This window comes from Vidua macroura, chromosome 6 (genome assembly GCF_024509145.1).
Source record: "Vidua macroura isolate BioBank_ID:100142 chromosome 6, ASM2450914v1, whole genome shotgun sequence".
In the NCBI taxonomy this organism is placed as follows: domain Eukaryota; kingdom Metazoa; phylum Chordata; class Aves; order Passeriformes; family Viduidae; genus Vidua; species Vidua macroura.
In genome coordinates, this window is record NC_071576.1 from 3,516,076 (window position 1) to 3,525,709 (window position 9,634).

Genomic DNA, 9,634 nt, shown 5'->3' on the forward strand with positions numbered 1-9,634 from the left:
GCCTGAGCTCTGGCTGCTGCAGGAAGAACACAAACACAGGAGGTTTAAATCTGGGCCCTGCTTAGTGTAAGGGTTCACAGCAGGATGGATTTCTGTGCTCTGCAAAAATCTGGTGCAGAGAAGAAGGAAAAGGACTCCTCCAAAGCTCTTCCCTTTCCCTTGCCTCTGGTTTCCTGAGATCTGGCAAAAGCCACCCATTGAGGTTGGATTTAATCATCCTAAAAGTGTTTCCCAACCTCAAAGATTCTGGGATTGCTGTGTAATAAAGCTGTTTTAAACTCTTCAGAGTGGTTGGTACTGAGGCTTTCTGCTGGGTGAAGCTGTCCTGGCTTTCTTTGCCCTTCATGTTTTTCCCAACCCCTTGTGCTCAGTGTGGTGTCACACAGGGATTTTACTCTCCTCATGGAGCATCTGTCCCAGGGACAAGGAGAGTTTTCCCTGCCCTCAGTGAGGATTGCCATGAACTGATGAAATCCCTTCCTTCAGCACAGCACTATTCCTCTCAGCTTTTTAGGCTGGAGGAGTTTCTGGAGGGGTTGGCTGGGCAAGAAAAGCACCAAGGTCTTGGATTTTGATGGCAACGAGCCATGGGGTTCTTTGGCCCCATCTGCACCAGCATTTGGGGTCACTGTGGGCATTTCTCCTGCAGTTATTTAATAATACTTGCATGAAGCATGTTCCATAAGGGCCCCTGGGCACCAGGCTGCAGAGGAGGATGGAATTTCTATGAAATTCAAAGCCAGGGGGAGTGTGAGGACTTTTGTAAAACCTCTGTTGACACAAAGTGCTACAAGATTCATTTAATGCTCAACAAGCAACTGGTGCTCAGATCTGAATGTCAGCCTCAAAGTGCTTCTCATTTCCTCATCTTTAACCCTATAAAAGCTTCAGGCCTTAGCAGGGTTCTGCTCATCTACAGCCTCAGCATGAGAAGCTGGGTGAAGATTTTTGGGGTGCACTGGCAGCTCTCCTGGTGCTGCCAGAGCAGGAGGGGACTGGCTGAGCTGCAGTTTGGTGCTGTCCAGGAGGAGGAGGAGGAGGAAGTTTCTAAGGCAGGAGTTTTGCTTTGGTGCTTTATAAAAAGAATAAAAGGAGGATAAAGAGACCAAGCCCAGACGTGCTGGTTCCTGTGAGCAGCAGGGGTGGTGCTCCTTATCCAGTGATTTTCCTTTCTTTGCCATCAAACTCGAGCTGCTGAAGTTCTCAACCTTCCTCTGATGGAGTTTTTCCCCAGTGCTGGGGCAAAGTGGTGTTTGGGGAGGTGGAGATGGTGATGCAGCCAAGGAAGCTCTGGAATGAACCAAGTCCCCAAAAGGGCTGCAGGAGGAGGAAGAGGAGGAGGAAGGAGACTCTTCAATCCCTGCTCTCAGAAGTCCTGGGATGATATTGCTCAAGTCTGGCAGGTCACAGAGGAGATTCCCATTGCCTGATTTTGCTGTGGTGCCCTTTTTTATTGCGAGGAGAGTCAGAGGTGACTCAGCCACAGGAATTCGGGGCTGGAGCCGCAGTGACACCTCGGGAAGTGCCATGAGAGGCTCCACAAAGGCTCCTCGAAGCCTCATCCCCAGCTCTGAGAAAGGAGGTGATGCTGTCACAGCTCCCCAGCCTGGGAGGTTGCACAGGCAGAGATGGTGGGCTGGATTTAGCACTTTAGAATCAAGCACAGCCCCCGTGGCAGATCTGCAGCCCAAACATTGCACACTGTGGGTGCTGCCAGTCCCACACACACCAGGCCACAGAAATCACAAGGCAGGGAAATGTGGATGTGGGTTGTTCTGCTCTGGGAAGGGAAGTGGATCTCTCACGCCATGGAGCTTCTGGACCTCTAGGTTGGTTTGCCCCAGTTAATTTACCATCAGGAAGAGAGGAGCAGCTTTCTGGTTGTTATTTTCCATTGAGCACTTTGGAAATAATGCTTTAAAGTTATTTAAATTTTGGAGATCAATTCTCTATTGCAGCGGGGTGTTTTTCCACAGCCCTGAGCCAGCTGCAGTGAGGAACACCAACCTCCCCCAAGCAGACCCAGCCACTGTCAGATATCCTTTGGCTCCTGCCATTGGAGAAATGCTGGGAATTCTAAAATGGGGAAAGCAACTCGTGCTTGGAGTGTTTGGCTGCAGTGGAGGGCAAGTTGAGAGCACATCCCCCAGAAATGGGGTGGTCTCATGGCAGATCCACCTCCCTGGGTCCTCCATCTCCCACTCCCTGGGTTTGCAATTTGGGGCTTTCAATCATCCATGCTACCAAGGAGGGTTTTGTTGAGGCTTCTCTAAAGAAAACAAGATACTTGGGAGTGTTTAAAAAAATCCAAACCCACAGAGTATATTGATTTTTGAGGCATGACTAATTCTTCACACACTTTGGAAGAGCCAGGGTTGCCTGGCCAGGCATCACAAGGCTGTGAGTGAGGAGATCTGTGCCTTACATCTCCCTCAAAGCCGGGGTGTTCCAGCCCTGCTCTGCTGACTCCTGGCAATAAAACAACCTTCCACTTCCCTGGATCCCAGCAGGCAGAATTGTGAAGCTCAGTGGCCACACCTCGGTGTCCTGTGAGTCACCATGGGATGACTCAGAAGAGGAGCATCGCTGGCTGTGTGTGCAAAGGGCTCCAGCACCCACCCCGTGGATGCTGAATCATGGAATCCTGGAATTGGGTTGGAAGGGACCTTAAAGGCCATTCTGTTCCATGGGCAGGGACACCTTCCACCAGGTCCCGTTGCTCCAAGCCCCATCCAGCCTCACTCATCATCCTTGCTGCAGCTTGGTTTATTTTAAATAAATAAATAAATAAATAAATAAATAAATAAATATTTCTAGTATATAAATAATAAATATTTATAGCATTTTATCTATTACAAATATTTATAAAGATTTATAATATAAATATATATAATATAATAAATACAGTATATAATAATATAAGATATGATAATATATATAATATATATTATATAATATATAATATAATATATAATATATAATATATAATATATAATATATAATATATAATATATAATATATAATATATAATATATAATATATAATATATAATATATGTGATGTGTAATATATATTATAATATATTTTATATAATAATATATTATATAAACATTTAAATAATTCCTTATTTAAATTAAGGAATTCATTACCTCTGGTTTTGATTTCTTTATCCACTGACTTTTGGACAAATATTTTTCTTTATCATCATGTGTTGGGTTGGACTCGATGATCTTTGAGGTCTCTTCCAACCTAGTCATTCTGAATCCTGAAAGTACAAACCTTGGGGCATTGGAGCAGGGAAAAAACAAAAACAGGCAGACCTTTTTGGTTAATGTTTGAAGCCTTTGAGTAAAATCCTGAAAAGAGCAATACACATTTTCCATGAAAATCTTTCTTCCCAAAGACATCTTGAGGGAGTCTCAGGGAGGAAGGGAAAGACCTGTGCCCTGAGGAATCCATCCAGCCCTGTCTGCCTCACAGGCTCAGGGAGCTGCAGCTCCTCGTGGATCACCAGGGATCCTTCAGCTTTACTGGCTTGAATCTCTCCGGGTGCCTCTGCCCTGAAACACCTCCAAAGACATTGCAGTGTCTGTTTACTGCGGGCTGGCTGCTGTGAGAGGCAGGTGAAGCAGCACTCCCTAATTATGTGCATTTCTTATGTACTAATATTTTTAATATCTATTACTTAATACATATTAGGTATAATACACATGTTTCCATGAAATGCTCAATTTCCAGCCATTCTCATGAGCGTCCCTGGCATTTTTATACCCTCAAGTTTGGTCTGAATCCCTGTGACAAGCACTGCATGAAGCTGAAGGATGTTAAAATCCAGGCTGGAGCCCCAGTGGAGAGGAGGCTGCCCTCTTTTAAGCAAAGTCTTTTAAATAAGCAGAGTCGAACCAGAGGAATTTATACTAAAATTAATCAGAGCCAAAGTCAACAGATTTATTTTTTTTTTCTGGGGATATCAGCTGCAGCTGAGCCCTTCAGCTGAGCTGCTGCCTAAAAGCAGCAGTTTGCACCTCGGTAATGACACCAATTAGAGGGTGCGTCCCTTAGTAACCTTCGGCCAGCCCTGAATTGCTCAGGGAGGTGGATTAGATGCTCGTTGTGGGTGTCTTCCTCTCTTCTGTTTGATTCTAATTGAGTCCATTCCATTCCATTCTAATTCCCTTCCTTTCATTTCTTTTCCTTCCCTTTCCCTTCTCCCAGCAGCACAGTGCAGCAGATCAGGATTTCAGCACAAAAACATTATTTTCTTTTCCGTTGCTTTAAGCCGTGGAGCCCATGGAGCAAACCAGAGATGATTCACCCTCAACCTCAAATAAAATCGGGCTTGTTCACCCTCAACCTCAAATAAAGTCGGGCTTGTACAAATCCAGCAGCTTCCCAGAGCCCATCCTCTGCCGGCCTCGCTGCCTCGGGTGAAAGCAAAGCTTCTTTGGCTTTTATTTTTTCTTGGGGGAGGACAAAACGTTCAGAATTTAAAATCCAGTTGGCGTTTTACCGAGCTGCACTAAAGCTGGGGGGGGGATGGAGCCGCGGGCCACAGGGGCAAACATCTGGCAAGGAAGAACATCTGGCAGCGGCTCCAGGTGGGCAGGGCAGAGAAACGGGAACGGACCCGCGCAAGGCACAAACCGCCAGAAAAACCCGAATATTCTCTGTTAACATCCCCCGCTGGGGATGTCGCCGCTGATAAGGGGAAATGCTGCGGGCTGTCACGGGTGTCCCCGGCGCCGGGACCGCCCCGTCCCGTCCCCGCCCTCGGGCGGGTCCCGGTGCGGGAGCGCAGAGCCGCCGCGGAGCTGCCGCACGCAGGTGAGGGATGCGGCTCCCGCGGGGATCCCGGGGGAAACAGGGGGGAAAGGCACAAAAATCCTTGGAAGGGAAGGGTTTGGCGTGCTCTCGTGCCCTGGGAGTGCGGTTTGGGGCGCACGGAAAGCCCCGGCTGGTTTTAGGGGTGATGGAGGGACCGTGAATGTGGGGGAGCTCCAAGGGTGTTTGCAGCTCCTGGGGGGGCTGGACAGCCCTGCCCGTGCCCCAAAATCCTTGCGGGGTGAAGACAGAAGCCCATTATAATAAGTTGACATTGGAAGACAGAGGATACTGACTGGACTTTGTAAGAAATGCTTTTTAATATGACACATTTTTATTTTCCTATTCTGCCAGTTACGTTTAGGAGTGAATAGGTTTATTTGAATTCTGCAGGAATATGACCGAAGGGGAGAGAAGTGGCGTTTCTTTCCCAAACAGAAATCTTTTTCCACTTGATGTGAACATAGGGAATATTTGGGGTCAGCTCTGGGGTGTTCCCTGCCGCTGATCCTCTGCCGGGGCAGGGAGAGCTCAGGTGAGCTCGAGCTCAGCTGCCCAAATGCTGCTGGAAATCAGAGCTCAAGTACTCCGTGAGGAGTGGATGAAGGAGCTGGGAGGGCTCAGCCTGGAGAAAAGGAGGCTCAGGGGGGACCTTCTCACTCTCCACAACTCCCTGACAGGAGGGTGGGTCTGGGGGGGATTCAGGCTCTGCTCCCCAGGAGCAAGAGACAGGATGAGAAGAAATGGCCTCATGTTGCAGTTGAGGAACAACTAGAGGAGGTTTAACTGGATATTAGGGAAAATTTCTTCATGGAAAGGTTTGTCCAGCCCCGGCCCGGCTGCTCATGGCAGTGGTGGAGTCCCCATCCCTGGAGGGATTTAAAAGCCACGTGGATGTGGCACCTGGGAACTCAGTGCCGGGGGAATGGTTGGACTCGATGGGCTTAGAGGGCTTTTCCAGCCCCACTGATGCTGTGATTCTCTACAATCCATCAGTGGGGCACTGCTGAAAAAGGTGGGAGAAAACCCCTTCCCATGGCAGCTGGCAGAGGGCATTCCCAGAGCTCCAGGAGCTCCAGCACTGCAGTGACAGAGGGGAGGTGACACTGGGCTCCAAGCCTGGCTGCAGAGGATTAGTGGGGTTTGGGGACTTTGGTTACAGACTCCAAACTGTCCAGATGTGTCCCCAGACCTGTCTGGGGGACACGAGGCTCTCGCCACCCTGTCCCGTGGGGGCCTAAGGGAACAAACCTGCTCCCTGAGGTGTTCCAGGGGAACAGGGGGAGCATGCAGGACCTCCACTGGAGCAGCACGAGGAGCACAGCATGGAGCACACCTGCCCTGGCTGTGTGTGCACCCCTGCCTTCACCTGCCAAACTATGCCTTTAGAAAGAGCCCAGAAGGCAAATAAAAGCTTTGGGAGATATGGGCTGCTCTAACACTCCGGGCCACTGGATTCTGCTGGGAAGGATGCCTTAAAAACCCCGTGGGCTCAGGAGAATGAGTGTTTTGCAGGAAGAGGAGTGATTTGCTAGCTGTGAAACCTGGGGGTTTGTTACTCCTGAGGCAGGGCAGCCACACCTCCTGTGAGATTTGTGCATCCGAATGTTTCTTTCAAAGAGAATTTGCCTTCTCTGTCTTAAATTTGGATTTTTCCTTTCTGGCTCTCCCTTTTTCCTTCTCTTATGAATGCTCCCTTTGATGGGAGGAACCCAGCCCGGGCTGTTCCTGTGCACAGGCAGGTGTGTGTTCGCTGGGTGTTTGTGGACTCACAAAACTTGCAAAGCAGCTTTTATCTGCTGGCCCGGAGCCGCTGTGTCCCTCCCACGGTGCTCTCCGGCCGGAATGGGACAGCTGTGGATGTATGGGAGGGGAAAGGGGACCTGTACGGATGGCTGCCACCCTCCTCTGCCCATTCCAGGCCATCCCGTGTGTCACAGGGTGGCCGCGTGTCCCCGATGTGCTGTGCTGGGTTTGCAGCTCCCACGCAGCTCCTGGCTGCTGCTGCTGTGCCTGCACCCCCCCGGGGATCCCTTTTGGGGTTTTTTTTTAATGGAAATGGAAATCCTGGATGGCGCCTCAGGGCTGGGGAAGTGGATAACACAGGGAGTGTTGTAAGCTCGGTGGTGGATTTCACGCCGAGGGTGGCTGGGCTGGACCCACCCCGGAGCATTGAGGCTGCTCGCAGCAGTGCCTCCCGTTTATCCCGCAGGTGTTGGACCAGGATTTGCTCTCTGGCACTGGAGCTGTCAGCTCTGCTGGGCAGGTACGTGATGGCAACTCAGCAATTCCCGTCACTTGCCACTCTAAACTGTAATTCACCTCAAAAATTCTCTGTTTTTTTGGATGGGGTAGGTTAAGAATGACTGACGCTTCTTTTTTTTTTTTTTTTTTTTTTTTTTTTTTTTTTTTTTTTTTTAGGAAAAATGTCAGACGGTTTCTCTGTAAGTATGGATTTCTTTAAAAAACCGTGGGGGCTGTGCCTGTGGCCTTGAAGCAGAGACCTTTGGCTGGGATGGGAGGGAACACGTCCTTGCTGAGCTGCTCAGTCCCCAGACCCTCTCCAGTTCTGTCAGCAGTTTTCTGGCAAAGCCCAGGGAGCAGCTGAGAGCTGAGCTCCTGCCCTTGGCCACGCTGCAGGCTACCAAAGATGGACTTTGGAGACCTCAGTGTGATCCCAGGAGGAATCTCCCCCAGCTGACCCTTGTCCTCTCCTCTGTCCCCAGTTATCTGATGCCTTGGCCAACAGCAACAACCCGGCCCCCTGTGCCCCTCCAGCCCAGGGCTGGCCCTCCTGGGGCAACCAACCAGCAGCTCCTGGTGCCTTCCCAGGGTATCCTGGAGCACCTGGAGCCTATCCTGGAGCACCTGGAGCCTGTCCTGGGGCACCAGGAGCATACCCTGGGGCACCAGGAGCATATCCTGGAGCACCTGGAGCTTATCCTGGAGCACCTGGAGCTTATCCTGGAGCTTATCCTGGAGGACCAGCAGGACCAGGAGCGTGTCCAGGAGCACCTGGAGCATTCCCTGGAGCTCCACCAGCCACGGGGCCATTTCCTGCCCCAGGACAACCATCCAGTGGCCCTGGATTTGGGCCTTCTGCTCCTCAGGGAGGACCAACTCCTCCTCAGGGAGGACCAGCTGCTCCTCAGGGAGGACCAACCCCTCCAATGGTAATGGCTCCATCGTTATGAGGGTTTCTGTGTCCTCTGGCTGATTTTGCTTGGCCACGGGAGGGGCCTGGGGCTGGCTGCCCTCAGGGGTGGCATTGGGCCTTTGACATGATTTTTTGCTGACACCAAATGCCTGTTGTCTCCCAGAAAGTGCCCTTTGAGCTGCCCCTGCAGGCAGGACTCGTCCCTCGGCTGCTCATCACCATCACTGGGACTGTGAACCCCAACCCAGACAGGTACTGGGGGGTCCAGCTCCGAGGGTGGGGGGCTTCCATGGGGCACTGCTGTGTGGAGCAGGGGGGCTGGAATTTGCTTTCCATTCCTGAATAACCCCTGCCTGGTGTAATATCAAATATTATACCAAACAAAAGTGTAAATGCCCTGTTGTTGCCCTGTGGGGTCTGTGGGGTTTTCTCTCTGCTATTTTTGGGAAGCCCTGTAACAGAATTCAGGGCTTTTGTGGCAAAAGCAGCAACTCCATTATTGTTTTTGCAGGTTTGCACTGGATTTCAAGAGAGGGAATGACGTTGCCTTCCACTTCAACCCCCGCTTCAATGAAGACCACAGGAAAGTCATCGTCTGCAATTCCATGTTCCAAAATACCTGGGGGAAGGAGGAGAGGACAGCTCCCAGGTTTCCATTTGAAGCTGGAAAACCCTTCAAGGTACCCGAAAAACCCATCCCAGCTCAGTCTCAGTGCCCCAAAAGCACTGAGAGGGTTTGGGCAGCAAGACCTGTGTAAGGACAATGATGCTTTTGCACAGGAATCAGCTCCCAGGGGTTTTTCTGGGGCAGCCACCCCATATGCTTCCCTGGCTGTCCCTACAGCACCTTCCCAGCTCTTCTGACCCCCTCCTGCAGCTCCAGCTGCCCAGGGCATAACTTCTCCCCCGTTCTGGTATCCCCATGGATTATGAAACCCTCCTTATTGACACTGTTGTTCTGCACAGTGGTTGGACAGGTTTCTGTAAGATGTTTTCCCTGCTGGCAGCTCCTCACGAGGTGTTTTGTCCTGCAAAGGAGGTTCACAATGTAGAGGCTTGCTTTGAGGGACTGGCATAGGGATGAGGAGGCAGAAACTGGGCTGAAAGACGGAGGAGGGAGAGCACAGGAGAGTTTTGGGAAGGCAAAGGTCGCTAGTGTTGCAGCTGAGCTGCTGCACCAGCTCCTCCACATGCCCCAGGGCTGGACTCAGCTGGCAGCAGCCTCCAGCCAGTGCCAGCCTGCTCGGGTGTGTGGCTTCTCCTCGAACAAATCCAGTTGGGTTTTGGGGCTGATTTGGGGTTTTTATTTCAGCTGCAGATCCTCTGTGAGACGGATCACTTCAAGGTGGCCGTGAACGACGCGCACCTGCTGCAGTACAACTTCCGTGAGAAGAGGCTGAGCGAGGTCACCAAGCTCTGCATCGGGGGGGACATCGCCCTCACCAGCGTCCTGCCCACCATGATCTAACCAGGGGGAGGAACTCAGGGCAAGCTCTGAGCTCTTTCAGGGTGTAACACAAGTGCCTTCTCACCACGTCACTGTGAGGTAATAAAACATTTGACCTGTCAAATTTGGTTTAATAATATCTCGAAAGACACGGCACGCTCCAGGCATGCTGAGTTTTGATGTGGAAGGAGCTGAACTCCTGCTGTAGA

At 50.9% G+C, this 9,634-nt stretch overlaps 1 protein-coding gene across 1 annotated transcript; it reads left to right on the top strand.

Moving 5' to 3' along the window:
- The first annotated feature begins 4,763 nt into the window (after positions 1-4,763).
- LGALS3 (galectin 3) lies at positions 4,764-9,549 on the top strand. The gene is made up of 7 exons (XM_053980855.1): positions 4,764-4,824; positions 7,034-7,087; positions 7,243-7,265; positions 7,548-7,994; positions 8,142-8,230; positions 8,490-8,658; positions 9,291-9,549. Exons 3-7 carry the CDS (start codon positions 7,248-7,250, stop codon positions 9,444-9,446), a joined length of 879 nt encoding a protein of 292 aa, XP_053836830.1. The 5' UTR covers positions 4,764-4,824; positions 7,034-7,087; positions 7,243-7,247; the 3' UTR covers positions 9,447-9,549.
- The last annotated feature ends 85 nt before the right edge of the window (positions 9,550-9,634 follow it).